We start from the raw sequence: 21825 nt of genomic DNA on the forward strand, positions 1-21825 counted from the left end.
CATGCAATGAATTGCCCTGGGAATATTGGCTCAGGACTTGGGTCCTTACTGAAAGGCAGTTGCTTACTTCTCTAAGCAACTAGATGCAACAGCCAAAGGGTGGCCAGGTTGACTCAGAGGTGTAGCAGCAGTTGTGCTGAATATTCAAGAGGCACCCAAGTCTACCCTGGGACAAAAATGACATACTAGTGTACCACACAGTGTCCCACAGTACTGGAAGGGAAGGGTGGCCACTGGCTTTCACCACAGAGGTTTCTGAAATACCAGGCCATCATGGTAGAGCAAGATGATGTAGAGATAGTGGTGACTAATATTGTCAACCCAGCCTCTTTTCTCAGTGGAATCAAGGAGAAGCAGTACACCATGATTGCCTAGAAACCATTGCAGCTACCTAATCCAGCCTCCAGCCACCCAGACTTAAAGGACACTCCTCTGGACAATGCAGAGACCTGGTTCACTGACAGGAGCCACTACATTGCCAGTGGAAAGCAACATTGCAAAGTACACAGTGACTACCTGTAGAGAGGTAATAGAGTCTGGACCCTTACCAACAGGTACCTCTGCACAGAAGGCTGAGATAAATGCATGGACCCATGCCTTAGAAACAGCAAAAGGCATTCAGAGTCGTGCATGCACGTGGAGCCATCTGGAAGGAGAGGGGACTGCTGACCTCACAGGGAAAGAAGAGACAATCCAGCTGCTGGAAGCAGTTCAGCTACCTGAAAAATCATATTAAGGCACACCAGAGAGTGAGCTTAAAATTGGAGGAGGGAAATGAGCTGGTGAATGGAGAGGCAAAGAAAGCAGCAAAGGGTGAGGTACAGATTTTCCTCGAAGGTATGCCAGAATACAATAATACTAATCAAAAGAGACCTACAACTGCAAGGGGTGGGCTACCACTTAAAGAGAGCTAGTAATCCCTTCCAATTTTCGTGGTTACTAGTGAAGGAAGAGCACTAGAAAACACTCTAGGGCCTAACTACTTAAAAGCTTTTTATAGAGTGTGGCTCCTTTCTCAAAATGACCAAGGCTGCGAGTGATACAGAGTGCATTGAAATTAAGTGTTGACTTTGAAGTAGTAATTTCCACAGGCTTTCTAGAACATACATCTGATTGAAAGAATCGTTGTCAGGAATTTACATGCCACTATCACTCAGGTAAGCCGACAATGTGATCCTTGCCTCCAGACTAACCCCAAAAATACCTCCCGGCTGAAACTCGGTCAGACTGGGAGAGGCCATGGGCCTGGACAGTAGTGGCAAATTGACTTTTAAGAACTCCCAAGGAAAGGGGGGTATCAATATTTACTGATATTGATAGATGCATTTTCAGGGTGGCCAGAAACATTCCCCACCAGAACTGTCAAACTTCCAGAGGGGACCAGATTATTTTTACAAGAAATAATACCACGCTTCAGAGTTCCAGCCACGATATCCTCAGGTAAAGAATCACATTTCATTTCCAAAGCAGTGCAACAGATTAGTGGCCACCTGGAGATAGATTAAGAACTTCACACTCCATAATGCCCCAATCAAGTAGCCAGGTAGAGAAAATGAATCATTTGATTAAGCAGTAGATTGTAACACAGGGGCAAGAAGTTAATCTACCCTAGCCCCAAGTTCTTCCACTAGCACTATTGCAAATTCGAACTAAACCTTGAGCTAAAGGAATGCTGAATCCTTTTGAGATGACCACATAGAATACAAAGGGAATGTCCAGAATGTCCACCTACATGGTGGCTTTAAGCAAACAGCTCAGAGAAATTGAGAAACATGTGGCTGGAACTCAAAACAGGGAGTTAGATAGCCTGGGGATGATGTATATGTTAAGTCTCTTACAGAGAAGACTTTGGAACCACAGTGGGAGAGACCCCTGCAAGTACTTCTCACCACCTTCACTGCAATCAAAATCAAGGAGCAGGATGCCTGGATCCATCACTCTCGAGTGAAGAAAGCCCTAGAAGTCCCTTGGAGAGTAATACCAGAAGAGAATGAACTGAGACTAAAACTTACTCGGGCAAAATGAGTATATTGCGGTCTGGAGTAGTTCATACTTTAGTTTACAGAATTGTTTTGTATGTAATTGTAACTGAAGTCTCAGAACTAAAGAGTACCTCTATCCAAAGTAATGCTGAATGACCTTGGTCCCAGGCTTTTAATCAGTATACTGGATCCATGGGAAAACCTTCTGAGATAAAAGATTTAAACCTATCCACTGTAGTAATTCATGAGAATCAGGTATATGAGGAGCAAGAACAGCAGGAATGGGAACTGTGGGCACTTAAAGGAATCAGAGAAGAAGAAATCAAAGTAGAGTGCCAGGTCATCAATAGGACGGCTTATGAGAGACCAGATATAATTCGTGTCTTAACCTCCCCTCGTGTATATGAACACCAGGAAGACTGTGATAGCCTAAGTGAATCAGACTGTTGGTGTCATTTCACCTTGATACAGCCTGTAGAAGTGACCTGCCTTTGAGCTCAATTTGCTATCAGACTTTCATTTAAATTCAAAGTAGACACTGCACTTTTTACCACAGCAGGACCTTATACAACCCCTACTAGTTCAGACTCTACCCAAACTTGAACCTAAAGTGTATGAAACAGGCCCCTACGTAGTAAAGAATGTGAGTGAACAAAAGCTATTATTCACTCGAGAATGGTCTCTCAAATGTGTGGAGTTGATACTGCAAATTAACATCTCAAAAATCCAACCAGCATGCTCCTCTATTGAAGTGAAGGGGAGACGACCATCCTTTAATGCATCGAACTCCAATTTATTGATCGATCAGTCACTTTAAATAACAGTGCTAATTAACTTCATGCATATTCCAAAATCCAGGTTCATGATAGGCTAACAGAGAAAACTCTAACCACTCCTTTTGTTTTACAATACCTATAATTGTTTATTAAAAATAAAACCAGTGTTCCCACTGTGATATGAAAGGTTCCCAAAACCTCCACATCTGTTCTCAGGGTGCCATCTTTTCCCAGAGAGGGTGTTTCGCTTGTTATGGGAAGACTGTCTGAGAACCTTATTGTTTATAAAGTGATACATGAGAGAGTCTAATTGCTTATAGTAATCAGCCTGGGAACTGCTTTTGGAACTGCTTCACAACTACCTTTTACTCTTCTCTCAACTGTATGCCTTCATGGCCTTTTTCTTTAAGCCATGCTTGAACTAAACTCTCCACACTCCTCCTTCCTAAAGACATCCTTTGAGGGCTGGACAACATGGTTACAAAGAAAGGCATATCTCAGGAGCAGAATAAGAAAGGATCTAACTGGCATGTTTGAGACAAGATTAGGAGTTTTAAATGGAATTGATTCAGAAATACTGATGAATAAACTGGCCACTGCAGCAGGTAGCCTAACAAAATTGAAGCAGCCTTTATAGTAATCTCTATTGACATTAGGAACTAGTCAGTGACAGATTTCAAAAGTACTGCCAAAGTAAGGAAGTATGAAAAGGCCGGGGACCAAGACCACAACTTAATAGTAGAAGCACTTAGTACTGTCCAAGATAATGTGTCTTTAGCTTTCAGTTGTATACAAGCACAGTTATGGATGCAGGCAACAGCAGTTCTGATCATATGGGAAGGGGGTGAAGGTAATTTTCCAGCTGAAATTTGGAAAATTGTGTGGGATAATGCAATTGATTTTGAAAGGAAGCTTCAATCCTGGTGGACTATGGTGAATTTCACCTATGATCCTGCTTGTAATGCGGCCACTGCCTTTGTGCTTACCATACACAAAGCCACTGTTTATGTTATCCATCCCATCATTTCCCTAGGATTAAACCATGAATAAACAATACTCTATCTTTCAGAACATAGAGTATGGGTGCGAAAGATGAATGAAAAGTGGCAGACAGTAAACTTAGAATCCTTCATTACTAGAGAACAGATGGGATTCATTTGTGAAAGCAATACTATTAATGCTCAAGATGTGTGTTTGGACACTGAACAGAGTATTTGCCACTTTGAAATTCCTCCAGTCGCTGACCAGAAAACTGTGCTCGTATATACTGGAAAAGAGTGTGTATGCCTGAGAACTGCCTGTGCTGCTGTAAAAAGTGATAGCAATGATGTTATTCTGTCTAGTAGAAATCATTCTAATTTCTGTATTTGTAATTTTGTTAAGATTATTGGGCGTAATTTTTCGTTTTCGGTACCAGTGACATCCCACCAGCTGATTAAAGCCAATTACACACTGTATCACAGACTATCACCTACCCCTATTGGGATGAACCTTACATTAGTAAAACAATTAATTAAGCACCAAGACCTATTGGAAATCTTGAAGGAAATCCAAGAAAGTGGAAAGAAATCCTAAATTACTGTCCAACATGATACAAAGGAGATAACCAGAGTTCTACAAAGAATAAAACAAAATATGGATCATCACTGGTGGGATGTGATCTTTGGATGGTCACCTACTGCAAATGGAATCTTTAATAAGTTGTGCCACCCCATTGAAGTTTTGTTAATATTAGTTGGGATAAGCTTAGGATTATCTATTATATTGTTAATTTGTAACTGGAGAATACTACAACGAATAGCTGTACTAACCTCTTTGTCAAACGTACATGGTGAAGCATTAAAAGACACTTTTTGTCATAAGGGTTTGCATTAAGTAGAAGAATTTACTTATTTCCTAGGAAAGGGGGGAATGAGACAGACCAGATATCCATTCTGAATTAGGTGAAGTGTCTAGGAGAGGTGAAAAGTCTTTGAGGCCAAAGCTGAAGGAAAAATTGCAGGGCAGAGACAGTGAGGAGACAGGAAAAAAAAAAACAAACCAGAAACGATGACAAGATCGATTTGCCCCGTCCTAGGAATTCCTTTGATAAAGAAGAACTGGCGATAAATGTCACATGGAATGAATATGTATGAGCCTATTGTGAAACTGTGTGTATATGCATTTGGAAGGGGGATAAAAGGAGACCTGAGATCTCCAGGGGTACGCATGCTTTTTGAGGAGCATTTCCTCTGCTTGGTCGTAATAAAAGCATACCGGGCTTTACAACTTTTACAAAGGTTGTAAAGGTTTCTTCTTTTCTCTGCAAAACAAAAGGCAGAGGAGAAACAGCCCTCAGGAAGCCAAGGCCAGCCAGACCTGTTTCTCCTGGAAGCATTTGTCTGGGAGAAATCCCTGGAAATAGGGATTTCTGGAGGTGGATTCCCAACTTTGGCCATGGGTGCCTGGATGTGAAAGGTGCTTTTTTGCCATAAGAAAGAAAAGCACATAGTCCCAGTGTTTCAAAGGCAGATGAGATGTGGCCCCTGGGTGGCCAAGCCAGGCAGATCTGTCTGTCCTGGACGATTTCATCTGGGAACAATCCTTGCATATATGGAAATTTGGAGGAGGAATGCTGATTTTGGCCATGGGCACCTAGAGGAGAAGGACAGTTCTTTCCAAAGGAAGGAGAGCCCAGAGCCCCAGTGCTCCAGGGGCTGATGGGCAGCAGCCCTCAACATGCCAGGGGACAGCTGGACCTGTCAGGTGGCCCCAGGTGGCCCAGCCAGCCAGGCCTTGATGCCTTGAGAGGCTGCCTAGAACAGAGACTGGACAGTGTTACAGGAATAAAGTAGGGATTTATTAAAAGGCCTTCAAAGGATAGACCCAGGGCAGTACTAGAGCCCGGCTGAGGGTACACCCAAGATGGACAATGGGTCACACATTTTAACATTTTTACAAGTTTTGGACCATTTCTATTTTGGGGTTAATTGTCCAATTACAACTTCAGGTTATGAAGTCCCATCCTCCCTGCCTGCTCTCCTCAAATCACTGTTTGCACTTCTTGGGCCTGAAGCTGCAACACTGTCCTTGGCTCTCCTAGGTTTCTAGGTCTCCTTCTGCAGTTATGGAGAAATATTTCAAAGAGCTTCTAAAAAATATCCACTCCTATTTTAAAGGATGTATTTTATTACTACTGTCTTTGGAGCAGACAATTGCAGCATTCTGTGATTGATGTTGACCCAGGGTCTCTCCTCAGCAGCTCTGGCCTGCTCACAGAAGCTGTGCCTGGAGCTCTGACCCAGTGTGGACAACCTTGCTCCACATTGCCCAGCCCCATTCTGTGTGTCCTCACTCCCCTGGGACCTGCTGTGCTTGGAGAGCTGGCTGCACTCAGCCTAAGAGGGGTTTGCCCTTTGTGTATTTTTTGAAGCAACTTAAAACTCCTGAGTTTCCCCACTGAAATCAGACACACTGCTCAGGTGTGTGCCAAGACTAAGCTGCCACCAATAATGTTCCATTCACCCAAGGCAGAACTGTGCAGGAAATGTTCTAGACCTTTGCACTCCATGGTTCCATGAGGCCTTGCTCTGTGGCAATGGACTTTTGGTTCCATGAGGTTCTGTACTAAACAGTGGTATCCTTAGTTCCAAGTGTCACCATGGCTCTTTGGTTCCATGGGGCCCTACTCGGTCACAATGGGCTCCATGATTCCGTGATTAATGCAAAAGCTTTGCATAAACAATGAGCAACACCATGGTCTCCTTGGATCCGCATTGTGGCAACAAACAATGTGTTCCATGAGATCCCAAACTGTCACAATGGATATTTGGCTCCATGTGGCACCTCTGTGTCACAAACGGCCCTTGGTTCCATCAAACCCCAAAGTGTCACAGGGTTTTCCTTGGTTCCATGTACCCCAAAATGTCACAGGGTTTTCCCTTTTCCTGCAGCAACCAGTCCAAACCCCAGTGCCAGGGTCAAATATTTGGCAAGAAGCAGCAAGGAGGGACATTTGGAGTAATGGATTTTGCCTTCCCAGGTCACAGTGATGTGGGATGGGGCCCTGCTGTCCTGGAGATGGCTGAACACCAGCCTGACCATGGCAGGGGGTAAGAGAAAACAGCCTCTGTCCATGGAACTGCAACAGCAGAGAGGTCAGGAGAAGGCTGGGTTTAAAAGACTCTCACCAGCACAGGAAACATCTACCTAGGACATTTTCTTGAAAGGTGACATTTTAGAGCATTCTTTTATACAGACATGGACCACCAAATACCAAGTAAAACAGTTTTGGCTTTCTCTGGGCCCTGAGACCAGCTGGAATCTTTTCAGTAGTCTGTGCGGTTCCATCCTATTTCACATGATCAAATCAAGAGCCAAACTTATAAGAAAATTTAGCAAAGATTTATTAATTTGTCTGTGAGACCGAAGTTCGGTCGTCAAAACCACCTCAGCCAAGGGTCAGCGTTGAGCCCAGGATCGGCGCTGGGTAAACACAGATCTGACCTCCGAATGTCAGAGTCTCCTTGTGTTCACGAATGCTGCTTCGTGCACCAATTTCGTGTACAGTTTATTCTTCCCGAGGCAGATATGACCGAATGTTCTTTGCGTCTCTTCACATGCATAACTGTGGCTTTACATGTGCAGAGGTAGACAAAGACTCAGTCCAGGTGTCTCGATGTTGTCAGTCAACTTCGAGAAAGTCAGCATTCACATGCATCATGGTGACGTTGTCAATTATCTTGTAGATGTAATTGTCAAGGTGATAATCACTCTTAGGTGGACCCAGCAACCCAGGAAGCCAGCGATTATCAGCCAGGAAACTTCTATTCTTACGTTAAAATCCTGATGTTTATCTCAACGAATATCCAGGAACTGGATATGAATAAGACATCTGAAAACACCATGGAGAGGGCTCAAAGATCTCCCAAGCTGAGGTTTGCAGGCCTAAAGAATATAACCAATATATGGAGGCTGATGTGCCTAGTCTGAGTTGTGAAGAGACTAAGGACAGAACAGGAGTGGCCTGGTAGGGCTTAAAAGGTGGATTCAGAAATGGTGGCACTTTTTCCCCACAGTGGGAAAGAGCCAGATAGAGAAATAGTAGCACAAATGCAGCTGGGGAGATCCAGGCAGGACATGACAAGACAGGAATTTCCCTCTCAGACAGGGCTATGGTGCAGAACATCCCCCATAAGGAGTCTGAGTCAGCCCCAGGCTTTGTGTGGGCAGGCAGAGGCAGGCAGGAGGAAGAGCTGTCAGCAAAGGAAGGGCCCAGCCAGGTGGGGCAGCCGGGGGATGCTGACAGCCTGCAGGGACAGAGGCGCAAGGCAGGGACACCGTGGGACAGCCTGGGCTGCACAGGGCACAGGGATGGGCAGCAGCTGCAAGATAGCCCTGACAGAGCCAACTTGGGCAGCACTTTGGCCATGGCTGCTGGGCCTGGGCCTGAGGCAGGAGCAGGAGACAAATGACCCTTGTAGGGCTGGGGCCTCATTGCCTCCTTGTCCCTGCTCAGCAGCCTGGCAGGGGCCGCCCCATGCTCCTGCCCTTGGCATTGCCCATCCCCACATGCCAGTGCCTATCCCGGGAAGAGCCCTGAGCAAGGAGGGAGGGACAGGATCTGCCTGGCCAGGGGCTGGGGCTCAGGCCTTGTCCCTTTGCATTCCTCAAACACATCCAGCTTTGCTCAGCACCAGAGACACCTTGGCCTTGTTTGTCCCCAGCTGTCCTCACTGCCTCCAGTGTTCTGCTCTAACTGGAACCTGGGGACACTTTCTGAGTTGCATCCCTCAGTGGTATCCATTAAAACTTGGAAAACTTCGGAGTTTCAATTTAAGTTTTAGTTCTTGAGAAGTTTTTTCAACACTCCCTCAGGGACTGAGTCTGATGTAAACAACACCAATGCCCAAAGAGGCTCATTAAAGTCCTTGTGCTGTGTCTGTGCTCAGCTTTAAAGGAACAGGTCTTCCCAGGACCAGCTCCTCTCCCAGCCCAGCAGGGTTGAGGGCTCTGCCTGCAGGCACTGAGGGGACAGAAGCCAGGCAGAGACAGGCTGAAGGCAGTCAGGATTGGGAAGACATTGAGCTGAGACTTCACTTGGGGAAACATCTTCACAGCCCTCTGCATGGTGAGTGTGTGGGTGCAGGGCATTGTCCCCCGTGCTCCAGGAGGATCTCCTGAAGGCAGCACACCCCACAGCCTGGGGGATGTGTCAGGAGGACTCTCCCAGTTTCTCTGTGGCACAGGAGCAGGAGGAGTAAAAGGACGTGCTGCAGAGCAGGGCTGCCCTGGGCACGGTCAAAGGGACAGGGCAGGACGTCTCCTGCTGCCAGGGATGGCTGCAGGGGGTGAAGCTGGGGCTGCAGCCAGGACTGCCCAGGGCTGTTGGCCAGCCCAGGCATGTGCCATCTGCCAGGGGCAGCTCTCAGCCTGCCTGGCAGCTCCCCATGGATGCTGCAGGGGAGAAGTTGGAGGTGGAAGGAGCCACCCCCATCAGGGCAGATTCCTCCTGCTGTGGAGATGGTGCTGCATGGTCAGGGCTAGCCTCAGCTTTGTCCTAAAGGGAAGGGAAAGGGGCTGTCAGCTTTGGCTGTGTCAGTGAAACTCCTGCACTGTCAGCCTGGGCATCAGCAGATGGGCCTCTGCCCTCTCTCAGAATGTGCCTCCTCAGCCTCCTCTCCCTACAGACAGCAGCAGCAGCACCTTGGCTTGCAGCATCTCTCTTTTTCTGGCCTCCCCTTAAGGCCCCGCTGCCAGGGAGATGCCCCTGGGCAGTGCCCTGTGCTGGGAGGTGTCTGCAGGGCAGAGCTGAGCCCCCAGGGCTGGGCTGGGCTCTGGCAGCACTGGCAGGGACAAAGCTTGGACAGAGAGAGACAGCTCCCGGTAGGCACAAGTTCAGGCAGCAGAGAGCCAGAGCAAACCTTGGTATCCATTCCTGTCCAGCTACAAAGGGAAAGAGCAAAGAGTTGGAGAGATTGATTTTGAAACAGGAGTCTTCAAAAAGGCCACATTATTTTTAAATACAGTTTTAAATTTGTACATCCTTACTAGAGGGAGGTTAAATGAGCAAATGGCACCTGTGTGGGAACAGCAGGTCTGACTGCACTGGGGCACAGGGAGTCCTGTTTTCCCTCTGGGCTCCCCAGTGTTCAGCCTGAGAGCAATGCTAGAACAGGACTTCTGACCCTTCTAAAAACCACACAGCTACTCTAGCAGCCCAAATCTACACTTAAATAAAAAAAAAAAAAGGGAAATGAAATTTTCCCTAAGAAAAGGAAGCAATTTTTAGTGCTTGTGTAAGAAAATAGCATAGGATTCACTGAAGGTACTTTGTCCAAATTGTCAATGTTGTCTTTGAACAGCTCACAATGTTCAGAACGAAGAAATGTCCAACAGCAGCTCCATCAGGCACTTCCTCCTGCTGGCATTGGCAGACACACGGCAGCTGCAGCTCCTGCACTTCTGCCTCTTGCTGGGCATCTCCCTGGCTGCCCTCCTGGGCAACGGCCTCATCATCAGCGCCGTAGCCTGCGGCCACCACCTGCACACGCCCATGTTCTTCTTCTTGCTACACCTGGCCCTCAGCGACCTGGGCATGATCTGCACCACTGTCCCCAAAGCCATGCACAATTCCCTCTGGGACACCAGGAACATCTCCTACAAAGGATGTGCTACTCAGGTATTTCTGTTTGTATTTTTCTTTTCAGCAGAGCTTTCCCTCCTGACTGTCATGTGCTACGACCGCTACGTGTCCATCTGCAAACCCCTGCACTACGGGACCCTCCTGGGCAGCAGGGCTTGTGCCCACATGGCAGCAGCTGCCTGGGCCAGTGGCTTTCTCAATGCTCTGCTGCACACAGCCAATACATTTTCCCTGCCCCTGTGCCATGGCAATGCCCTGGGCCAGTTCTTCTGTGAAATCCCACAGATTCTCAAGCTCTCCTGCTCACACTCCAAACTCGGGGAAGTTGGATTCCTTGCTGTTGGCTCCTGTTTAGCTTTTGGTTGTTTTGTGTTCATTGTTTTCTCCTATGTGCAGATCTTCAGGGCTGTGCTAAAGATCCCCTCTGAGCAGGGACGGCACAAAGCCTTTTCCACCTGCCTCCCTCACCTTGCCGTGGTCTCCCTATTCCTCTGCACTGGCACATTTGCCTACCTGAAGCCCCCTTCCATCTCGTCCCCATCCCTGGATCTGGCCCTGTCAGTTCTGTACTCGGTGGTGCCTCCAGTACTTAACCCCCTCATCTACAGCCTGAGGAACCAGGAGCTCAAGAATGGTCTGAGGAAAATTATGACAAATGGTTTTCAGAAGCAATAAACTCTCATTCTTCCACATAGCTCTATGGTGTTACTCAATAATTCTCACTCTGTGTCCTGTATTTTTTGCTGTTTACACAGGTGTTACACTTTTGTGAATTTGTTCACACAACAATTTTTGACTCTACTGTTTTTATTTTAGTATTTTTCTTTAGTATCGCACCCAGAGACTGTATAAACCAGGATCTGTACTACCTCTGTACTACCTATGTGCTTACACAAAATAAAGATCTCTGTATTGCTACGTGTGCCTGACCTCTTTCCTCCCTGGCTTCTCTGGAGCTGCAGGGTTGGTGCCTCTGGGCAGACCTGGAGGAGAAAAGGGAACCCCAGTGCTCCTCCCTGCCAGGGAGGCCCCGGGCTTCTCCTCCATAACCTCCCCTTCCTTCACTCCCACACTCCCCTTCAGTGCCCCTGTGCTGGTTTTAGGCCTCAGGGCTCTTCCAGCTCAGTCCCTGTCCTGCTGCGTGACTGTCCAGGGAGTGCAGGCAGGGACAGAGCGTGGGCACTTCTGGGACAGAGCTGGCTCTGCAGCAGCATTTCCATTGTGCAAGGGCCTCTCTCCAGTGCAGGACCTGAAAGCTGCAATCCTCTTCCCAGTTTGCTCTCAGGGATGTGCCCAACACAGGGTCCTGAAGAGGAAACCAGCAGTGACCAGCAGAAGTGTGGCAGTGATCAGGATGGGGCTGTCCCAGCAGTGCCCTTGCAAAGCCAGCACTGCTACAGCAGTGGCCTCTCACCCCAGGTCACAGAGGTAGTTCTTCCCTTCATGGAGGGACATCAAGTGACGGGGTCAGGAGTCCGTGTTTGCAGTTCAGGCCATTCCACAGCCCTGAACATCCTGTGTGTGTGAGGGGACATAAACCCTGTGAGCACAAACACCTTCAGCTGCTCCTGGAGCTTCCAGAGAGTAACATCCCCTGGGAACCCCTGAGGGCAGGGCTGGGATGAGCTCCTGATTACAGAGCTCCCCATGTTCATCCTTTTGGCCATGGGGCACCTCAGGAAGGGCAGGGCAGGGCAGGGCAGGGTGACACCCGCAAGGCTGAGGTCCCTGCCAGGCTCTGGCACTGACAGTGGAGCCCAGGGAGCTCCTGCCCATGCTGCAATGAACTCTGTGTGTGTGTGTGCAAGGGAAGGACTTGTGTGCCTTGACAGCCCTGGGGCTGTGAGCAGGGCATGAGCCCAGCTCAGTGGTGGGCACCTGACAGAGCACTGACATTGCTGGCTGTGCCCATAAGAGAAGAGTTGGTCAAGGTGACTGCGGTTAAACCCCCCTGGCCATCAAGTGACAGCCAAGTGTCTCTGTCACTGTCCCTCCTTCATCAGAAAACAGGAGAAAATAAGGTGAAAACATTGGGGGTCATCATAAAGGGAGATTAATACTGGAGGGACTAAAAAGCAAAGGCCACATTCAGAAGCAAGGAAAACCACGGGAAAAAAAGAGTTCAGCACACATAGTGGTTGCTTTGGAAGACAAATATAATAATACAGAAAATCCAGAGACCTTCTTGACCCACTCATTTCCCTGCTGATCAGGACATCACATGGAATGGAAGAGCCCTGGGGTCAGTCCAGCCCAGCTGTTCCATCCCTATGCCCCCAGGAACACCTGCTTCCCCCAGCCTACTGGTGGAGGATTGCAGAGATGCCTCATGTGGGGCCAGCCCTGCTCAGGGACAGGCAAAGCCTTGGGCTGGGACCGACCCTGCTGCAGCCACGAGAGCCAAGCACAGCAGGACAGGGGTGTCTTGGCAAAGGGAACTCCATGCCAGCCACACCCAGGCCAAGGGGGCTCAGGGGGCTCTTCTCACCTCTGCTATTCCACAATTCAATGAATCTTTTCCTTGGAGAGCTCTTTGAAAAGAGAATTGCTAGAGAGGCAGAAGCAGAGCTATAAAATGCACCAGTAAAAACACAGCAGCTCCTGTGAGGAATGAACCCTCCCAGGGCAGTGCTGTGGCAGGAGAAGCACCCAGAAGGAGGGGGCTGAGCTCAGTGCATGTGTGTGTCCCCAGGCACAGAGGGTGAGCGTGGGCAGAGGTCAGGGCAGGGCTGGCAGTGGCAGGGCAGAGCCAGGGGGCAGCAAGATGGAAGTGTGCAGCCTGCAGGGGCACAGCAGCAGCTGTGGGATAGTGCAGGACAAGCTGTGCTGGACATGGCCAAGGGCCCTGGCAGGGCTGGCAGTGCCCAGCAGAAGCCAAGTCTTGGTGCCCTGGGGCACAGCAGGGTCTGTGCCACCAAGGGCTGTGAGGAGACACCTTGTCCTGAGGCCCTGGGGCCTCCTGGCACAGCCCCAGCCAGGCTGGGCACTGTCACCCCCTTGTCCTGCCCTCAGCATCCCTCCACATCCCAGTGCCCCCAGCTGAGCCCTGGGCACACAGGAGGGACAGGATCTGCCTTTCCCAGAGCTGGGCTTAGGCCTTGGCCTTTCTGCTGCCTCCAGCCAGCCCAGGCTCTACTCAGCATCTGAGCTGCCTGCACAGAGCCCCTGCCTCCCTGCACTCCTGGCCTCAGGGATCTGCTGGGATGAGTCCCTGGGGAGCCTTGCTCAGGAATGGCCCTGGGGGCTCTGTAATGCTCCCAGGTACTGCAGGTTTTTCAAAGGACTTCAGGTTTGGCATTTGCCTTGGAGTCTCTGAGAGGTCTGTGCAGTCGTGGCCTCCAGTTCTCTAAAGAGTCCAGGAGGAGCCTGTGTTGGTGATGGACCTCACTGGGACTGACACTGAAACTGCATGAAAAACAGAAACTCCAACATCATCTTCTCAGTGTTACAGAATTTTGGCATTACTTTATTCTTGCCAGGATGTTATTGTGGGCAGCACGTGCAATAGAAACCATTCCATCCACACATGTCCGGGTTGCACAGTGAAAATCATTCAATCACACATTGCTTTTTACTATGTTTCTCATATGCTTAGACAGACAAAACTCAAAGAAATTAATGTTCTTTGCTCTTAAATTACACAATTCTTAGTATTTGATCTCCTATTGATGATTGCTCCATTCGCCTCTGATGTCAATTAAGTCCTCATTCTTTGATTCCCTTCTCAATCTTTTCCCAGTCCAGGTGTCTCACCACACTGGGGGTGATGTTCATTAATGTTCATTTGCCTCCTGTGCATCTTCTAGCCACTCCCAATCTGTATATGTTAAGATTATCAGGTCTCCCCCAACCTTGGTGAACAGAGTCTTTTGAAGAGAAACTTCAATTCCCCTCCACCTGGGCGAATGTGCCTGGGCCAGTCTGACCCTTGCTGCTGGGCCAAAGGCACCAACTGTGGTGTTATCACCCCAGAGATACCTTTAGCTTGCTGGTGGTGGCAGCTGGGCACTGAACAAGTCCAGGCTTGTTAGGAACTCCTTTCACCTCAGGAGGAAAGCTTCAGGCGATGGTGAAGAGGAAAAGGAGATGGATTCTACTGGAGGGTTTATATCCAGAGGTTTATTCCATGGTTACAGAGGTCTGAACGTGAGCAACTGCTCCAACAGAATCCCGACCACATGGCCTGATCACCTTTTTAAGCTCAGGGACAGGGGAAGGGGAGGGAACAGGTGAGCCACCCAACCAGGTGAGAGGGGCAGGGTCTCAGGGGGGGATGACACCTAGACAGGCCAATGACCTCTGGGCATAGGGGCATCCTTTGAACTTGACCAACCACACGACGCCTTGCTGGAATGTTAAACTTGATTGACAGCCCAGCAGGGGGCGAGGGGGGAAGGGGAAGAGAGGTACTGGCATACCTGGGGAAGGAAGTTTACAACACACTGCAAAATCTCCCCCTAGTTTTGTTTAAAAAGAAGAGGACTGTGTTTGTGGTGCAGAATGATTGCCAAACCATGGTTGGTAAATCAGTTCTTCCTCTACAGGAGGGTCAGTGTTTTCCACTGAGGCTTCCAGGTCATCCATTGGAGCACTGAGGGCTTCCAAATGGTAGACCTCAGGAGGGGGAGATGAGCTTGAAATTAACTTGAGAACCATGTGTTTGATTAGTCCAAAAACAATGCTAACAACTACAAAACTATAGAAAAAATAAACAGCACTAAAAACACAGTTTTCAGAATAGATCCCAACCAGCCCGAGAGTCCCCAGCCTTTGAACAGTCCATTTAGCCAGTTGTCAGTTTCTCTGTTGATGTCCGAGAGCCTTTGTCAAGGTAGTCCATATGTGGTTTGGGCTGTGGCACTATGCAGGAGATCGCAGGAGGGATGATCACAAGTAGGACGAGAAGCAGGCTCGGTCTCATGGCGTCTCGAGGCTACACACGAACAGTGGGATCTAAACTGGTACAAAAACTTGAAACAAACATATATTACAAACTATTCCAGATAGGAGGCTTAAATGGAATTTCCTCCAGAGAACGCGTGCGGCGTTTTCTTCTCCAGGCAGCATGAGCAACCTGGGGTGCTTCTGTAGATTTCTCTGACACCTTGGGAACATAGGGCTTTACCCATTTGGAAGGAACCCACCTTAAACCAGAGGGGGTGGGCACACAGGCATATCCACGTCCCCAAGTAACCAATTTGTAAGGTCCCACCATTTTCCAAGTCTCAGGGTCCTTTATTAAAACTGGAGGTTTTTCTTTCATTAACATATGATTGCTCCCCCCAAAGTGGCGTAGGATGGGTGGGTTCAGGCTGTCAAAAGAACAATTCAGAAAATTTATTGTGAATAGCGCCCTGGATAACCGGATGTGGGGAGGTTCTACCTTCAGAACCTGTTGTTGCTGGTCCAGGACCCTTTTTATATCACAGTGAGTTCTTTCTCCAATGGCTTGACCTGTAGGGGAGTAGGGGATGCCAGTTTTGTGCTCTACTCCCCATTGCTGCAGGAAGCTCTCGAATTCCTTGGATTTATAAGCAGGCCCATTATCAGTTTTCAGCTCCTTGGGGATGCCCATGAAAGAAAAAAGCACCTGTAAGAGGTGCTTAATACCATCGATAGATGATTCTCCTGTGTCGGTAGATGATTCTCCTGTGTAGGCAGAAGATGGAGGACTCTCCGAGTTTCTCTCTGGCACAGGAGCAGGAGGAGGAGAAGGATGTGCTGCAGAGCGGGGCTGCCCTGGGCACCGTCACAGGGACAGGTCAGGATGGCTCCTGCTGCCAGGGACAGCTGCAGGAGGTGAGGCTGCAGCCAGGACTGCCCAGGGCTGTCCTGCAGAGCAGCTCCTGCAGCCCTCAGAGCTCTTGGCCAGCCCAGGCATGTGCTACCTGCAAGGGGCAGCTCTCAGCCTGCCTGGCAGCTCCCCATGGACACTGCAGGGGAGAAGTTGGAGGTGGAAGGAGCCACCCCCATCAGGGCAGATTCCTCCTGCTGTGGAGATGGTGCTGCATGGCCAGGGCTGCTCTCAGCTTTCTCCTCAAGGGAAAGGAAAGGGGCTGTCAGCTTTGGCTGTGTCACTGAGACTCCTGCACTGTCAGCCTGGGCATCAGCAGATGGGCCTCAGATCTCCCTCAGAAAGTGCCTCCTCAGCCTCCTCTCCCTACAGACAGCAGCAGCAGCAGCACCTTGGCTTGCAGCATCTCTGTTTGTCCGGCCTGCCCTTAAGGCCCTGCTGCCAGGGAGGCCCCTGGGCAGTGCCCTGTGCTGGGAGGTGTCTGCAGGACAGAGTTGGGACCCCAGGGCAGGGCTGGGCCCTGGCAGCACAGGAAGGGACAAGGCTTGGATAGAGAGAAACAGTTCCCAGTAGGCACAACTCGAGGCAGCAGAGAGCCAGACCAGCCCTTGGTAACCTTTCCTGTTCATATGCATAGGGAAAGAGAGAAGGGTTTGGAAAAAAAAAATTCAGCTGGAGAATTCAAAAAGTCTACTTCATTTTTCAAAAAATATTAAAGCGTGATCACGGTGAAATAGAGAGAGGTTAAATGAACAAAGGGCACCTGTGTGGTTCCAGCAGGTCTGACTGCCCTGTGGCACAGGGAGCCCTGTTTTCCCTCAGGTCTCCCCAGTATTCAGGCTGAGTGCAATGCTGAAAGTAAAGCAGTAACTCAGAAGGAGCACAAGCCTGAAATCAAAAAGGAAATCTGTCCAAGCTTGTCAATGTCTTTTTCAACAGTGCACCATGCCCAGAGTGAAGGAATGTCCAACAGCAGCTCCATCAGGCACTTCCTCCTGCTGGCATTGGCAGACACACGGCAGCTGCAGCTCCTGCACTTCTGCCTCTTGCTGGGCATCTCCCTGGCTGCCCTCCTGGGCAATGGCCTCATCATCAGTACCGTAGCCTGAGGCCACCACCTGCACACACCCATGTTCTTCTTCCTGCTGAACCTGGCCCTCAGCGACCTGGGCTCCATCTGCACCACTGTCCCCAAAGCCATGCACAATTCCCTCTGGCACACCAGCACCATCTCCTACAAAGGATGTGCTGCACAGGTGTTTTTCTTTTTGTTTTTCCTCTCAGCAGAGTATTTCCTCCTGACTGTCATGTCCTACGACCACTACGTGTCCATCTGCAAACCCCTGCACTACAGGACCCTCCTGGGCAGCAGAGCTTGTGCCCACATGGCAGCAGCTGCCTGGGCCAGTGGCTTTCTCAATGCTCTGCTGCACACAGCCAATACATTTTCATTGCCCCTGTTCCATGGAAATGCCCTGGGCCAGTTCTTCTGTGAAGTTCCCCAGATCCTCAAACTCTCCTGCTCCAAATCCTGCCTCAGGGAACTTGGGCTTCTTGCTGTCAGTGTCTGTTTAGCATTTGGCTGCTTTGTGTTCATTGTTTTCTCGTATGTGCAGATCATCAGGGCCGTGCTGAGGATCCCCTCTTAGCAGGGACGGCACAAAGCCTTTGCCACCTGCCTCCCTCACCCGGTTGTGGTCTCCCTGTTTCTCAGCATTGCAGCATTTGCCCACCTGAAGCCCCCCTCCATCTCATCCCCATCCCTGGATCTGTCAGTGTCAGTTCTGTACTCAGCGGTGTCTCCAGTCCTTAGTCCCATCATCTACACCCTGAGGAACCAGGAGCTCAAGGCTGCAGTGTGGAGACTGATGACTGGATGCTTTTCAGAAACATTAAACTGCTGGCCAATTTCCAAGTTCTTAAATAAAAAGACTTATAATAAAAATCATCTTTGATACTTGTTGTTGGTTTGGTTGCGGGTGTTTTTTCCTTTGGTTTTTTTTTTTTTTTTTCCTATTTTCTACAAAGGACTGTCATTCCTTGTGCCATTTCTTCTTTTGTTTCCCTCCACTTTAACCGTGGCCCCAGACTGCATCAGTGAGGAGCTGGTCTCTTGGTGGCTTTGAAGGAACGAAACGATCTCCCAGCATTGTTTTCACCAGAGATGCCCCTTCTGTTCTCTTCTCTGGAGCTGCAGCAGCAATGTCTGTGTGCAGAGCTGGGGGCAGATCAGTGCTGGCCCAGCAGCTGTGCCCAGCAGCAGCAGCCGCACTTGGTGTTGCCAGTGCTGTTGCCGTGGCCCTGCCCCGCTGCCCTGGTGGCCCTGGTGTTGCTGTAGGGCCTGAGTGCTCTCGGGGCTGGGCACAGCCCTGGGGGTGGCAGTGCCGGGGCTGCAGCAGGGACAGGCCATGGGCACTGCTGGGGCAGCACTGACGCCTCAGGCCACGCCATGGTGGCTCCAGGCTCCTTGCCCAAGCTCTCTCAAAAACACACCCAGGCCAATGCTCAGCACAGAAAAGCCCCGTGAACAGCTCCAGGCTGGCTCTGGGCAGGCTGGGGGCAAACAGCATGGCTGGGGCTCTGCAAGGGCCCTGGGGCAGTTGGGAAGGAGCAGCAGAGCAGGGGCTGATCCATCCCCAGTGTGCTGCACAGGACAGGGCAGCATCGCAGAGCGTCCTCATGGAGCTTCCAACAAGATCCCCCCTCTGCAGCCCTGGCCTCTCTCCCAGCTCACACAGGTGCCCCATCCTTGCAGGCACAGACACGGCAGCACTGGCTCAGCAGCCCCTGTTTGCATTGCACAGAGCAGGGGGAGCACCCCCATGCTGTTGGTGTGGGCACATGAACCTGAGGGAGCACAAATGCCATCAGCCCCTGGGGCCAGCAAGGGCTGGGGGACAGCATGGAAATCACTCAGATTTGTCCTGGCCTCTGCAGTCAGACAAAAAGTTTGTTCCCATGAGCTGGGTGTTTCCTGTACCACTGCAGATGCTGTTGCTCAGAGCCAGAGCTGCCTGGCACCCACCCCCAAACTACCCTCAGAATTTCCTTGGCTTCACCTTTGCTTTCTTTGCTCTCCCTGCTACAGATTTCTTCCTGTTGCCCACCCCTTTTTTCTGCCCTGCAAACAGCCCATCCGTTTGCCCTTTCCTCTCTGGCCCCACTCCCCATTGCAGTTCCTGACTTGGCCCCATGGGAACGTCCCTTGGGCACAGGATCATCCTACAAGTGCTGCAGGAATTGTCTGCAGGCTGCTGCAGTGCCTGGTGCTGCTCCCTTGCCAGAGGCACCCCAGGCCAGGGGGGCACATCTGGGCTGCTGTGTCTGGCTCTGGGGCTCCCTGTTCTGGGCAGTGAGGAGGAGCTGCAGAGGCTCTGCAGGACTGACAGGATGGGCTTTGGGGCTGGCAGGAGAAGCTGAGGGACCTGGGCTGCTGGAGCTGCTGAAGAAAAGGCACAGGACTCATCCTGCAACTGCTCCAAGGGTGGTTTCAGAGAATCTCAGAATCAGCAAGGCTGGAAAAGGCCGTGGAGATCATCAAGTCCAACCTGTGCCCTGACACCGCCTTGTCTCCCTAAGCCTCCACTTTTCCAGGATAAACAACCCTAGCTCCATTAGCTGCTCCTCACAGGACTTGTGCTCCAGACCTCTCACCAGCCTTGTTGCCCTTCTCTGGACACACTCCGGCCCCTCCATGGCCTTTCTAAATTGGGGACCCAGAACTGGACACAGCATTTGAGGTGTGGCCTCACCAGTGCTGAGCACAGGGGAAGAATCCCTGCCCTGCTCCTGCTGGCCACACCATTCCTGATCCAGGCCAGGAGCCATTGGCCTTCTTGCCCACCTGGGCACACTGCTGGCTCATGTCCAGCCTGCTGTCCATCAGTACCCCCAGGTCCCTTTCTGCCTGGCTGCTGTCCGGCCACTCTGTCCCCAGTCTGTAGCACTGCAGGGGTTGTTGTGGCCAAAGTGCAGGACCCAGCACTTGGTCTTGTTCAACCTCACTTTGTTGGATTTGGGCCCTGGATCCAGCCTGTCCAGGGCCCTGTGCAGAGCCCTCCTACCCTCCAGCACATCCACACTCACACCCAGTTTGGCGTCATCTGCAAATTTGCTGATGCTGGACTCAGTCCCCTCATGCAGATCATCAGTGCAGACATTGAAATCCACGCTGGCTGGCTCTGATCCCTTGGCCATCCTGTGGGTGCCCTGGGATGGCACTCAAGGTGATCTGTTCCATAACCTTGCCGGGCACCCAGGTCAGGCTGACAGGCCTGGAGTTGCCCAGCTCCTCCTTCCAGCCCTTCTTGGGGATGGGCTTACATTGGCACCTCCAGTCCTCTGGGACCTCCCTGCTGAGCCAGCACTGATGGTAAATGATGGAGAGCAGCTTGGGGAGCTCATCCACAGCTCCCTCATCCCCCTGGGATGGATCCCATCTGCTCCCAGAGACACCTGTGAGCATCTGAGTGGCTCAGCAGGTCCCCAGCTTCTTCCTCCTGGATTACAGGGGGCTGTTCTGCTTCCTGTGCCCATCTACCAGCTCAGGAGAACACTTGTTTTGAGGACAACTTGACTTATTCTTGAAAATTGGAGCAAAGAAGGTGTTAAGCAGCTCAGATTTCCTTATCTTACTTATTGTATTCCCCACTGCCTCCAATAAAGTGTAGATGTTCTACTTATCCCTCCTTATGCTATTAGGAACATTTTAGAACAGTTTTTATTATTTTTCACAGAAGTGGCTGGGTTATGTTTTAATTGACCATTTACCACTCTACTTTTCTTTCTGCATGACCTAACAACATCCTTAAACACTTCCTGAGATGCCTGATGTTCTGTCTGAAGGTGATGCACCCTCTTTTTTCGCTCAGTTCCCACAAAAGCTCCATGCCCAGCCAGGACAATAGTTAGCTGGCTCAACTTTTGCACAGAGGCACAGGCTGCTCCTTCTCCCTCAAGTTTTCTTTATTGAGGTGTGCCCATCCTTCCTGGACACTTTGTTTTTAAGAACTGTTTCCCTTAAAAAGTCAGTATCTGATTTGGTACTCTGTAAATCTGCACCCTGAATAAGCCAATGTCTGCCCTCTGTAATTCCAGTGATGAAGTTTTGTTGCAGCCCCTCTTTCTTTCATAGAATATTGGAAACTGTTGTTTCATGGTGACTTTGCCTCAGGCAGCCTTCAACCACCACATCTCCCACCAGCCCTTCTCTGTTTGTGAACACCAGCCCTTCTCTGTTTGTGAAAGAGCTTTCCTTGGGAGTGGGTCTGTTACCAAAAATTTGGCAAAATAATAAAACTCCATAACCCCAGTGTAGCATTAAGAAGCAGCATTCTTTATTTGGCTGGATTCACAGGGGGATAGCTCCTCCCAAACCTGTGCATTCTGAGTACAGGAAAGTTTCTGTTTATATTCTGTATTTTGCACACATATTCATTGATTGTACTGGACTAAACACACATATGATAATCATTTCCCCAAAGTCATTAACATATTTCCCCTCCCCTTTACCCATGCATTCTCCTGTCCTGGGGGTCTCTCTGCTGGACCCTGGTGCTCAGGGACCCCAATGTTCCAGTGGGCCTGGCTGAGCTGACAGGACACTGAGGCTGGTGAATTTCAGTTCCCCTTCTCACACAATGGGCATTG

At 50.1% G+C, this 21825-nt stretch overlaps 1 protein-coding gene across 1 annotated transcript in view; it reads left to right on the plus strand.

Moving 5' to 3' along the window:
• Positions 1–10505: 10505 nt before the first annotated feature.
• Positions 10506–21825, plus strand: part of LOC134413705 (olfactory receptor 14J1-like) — a gene marked incomplete at its 5' end in the record, with an annotated part of 82152 nt that continues 70832 nt past the window's right edge. Inside the window, 2 exons of the mRNA XM_063147745.1 lie at positions 10506–10967; positions 13075–13099. Of these exons, the coding sequence (XP_063003815.1) occupies positions 10506–10967; positions 13075–13099 (487 nt within the window). The remainder of the gene's footprint in view (positions 10968–13074; positions 13100–21825) is intronic.

The sequence above is a fragment of the Melospiza melodia genome, unplaced genomic scaffold (genome assembly GCF_035770615.1).
Source record: "Melospiza melodia melodia isolate bMelMel2 unplaced genomic scaffold, bMelMel2.pri scaffold_48, whole genome shotgun sequence".
Lineage (NCBI taxonomy): Eukaryota > Metazoa > Chordata > Aves > Passeriformes > Passerellidae > Melospiza > Melospiza melodia.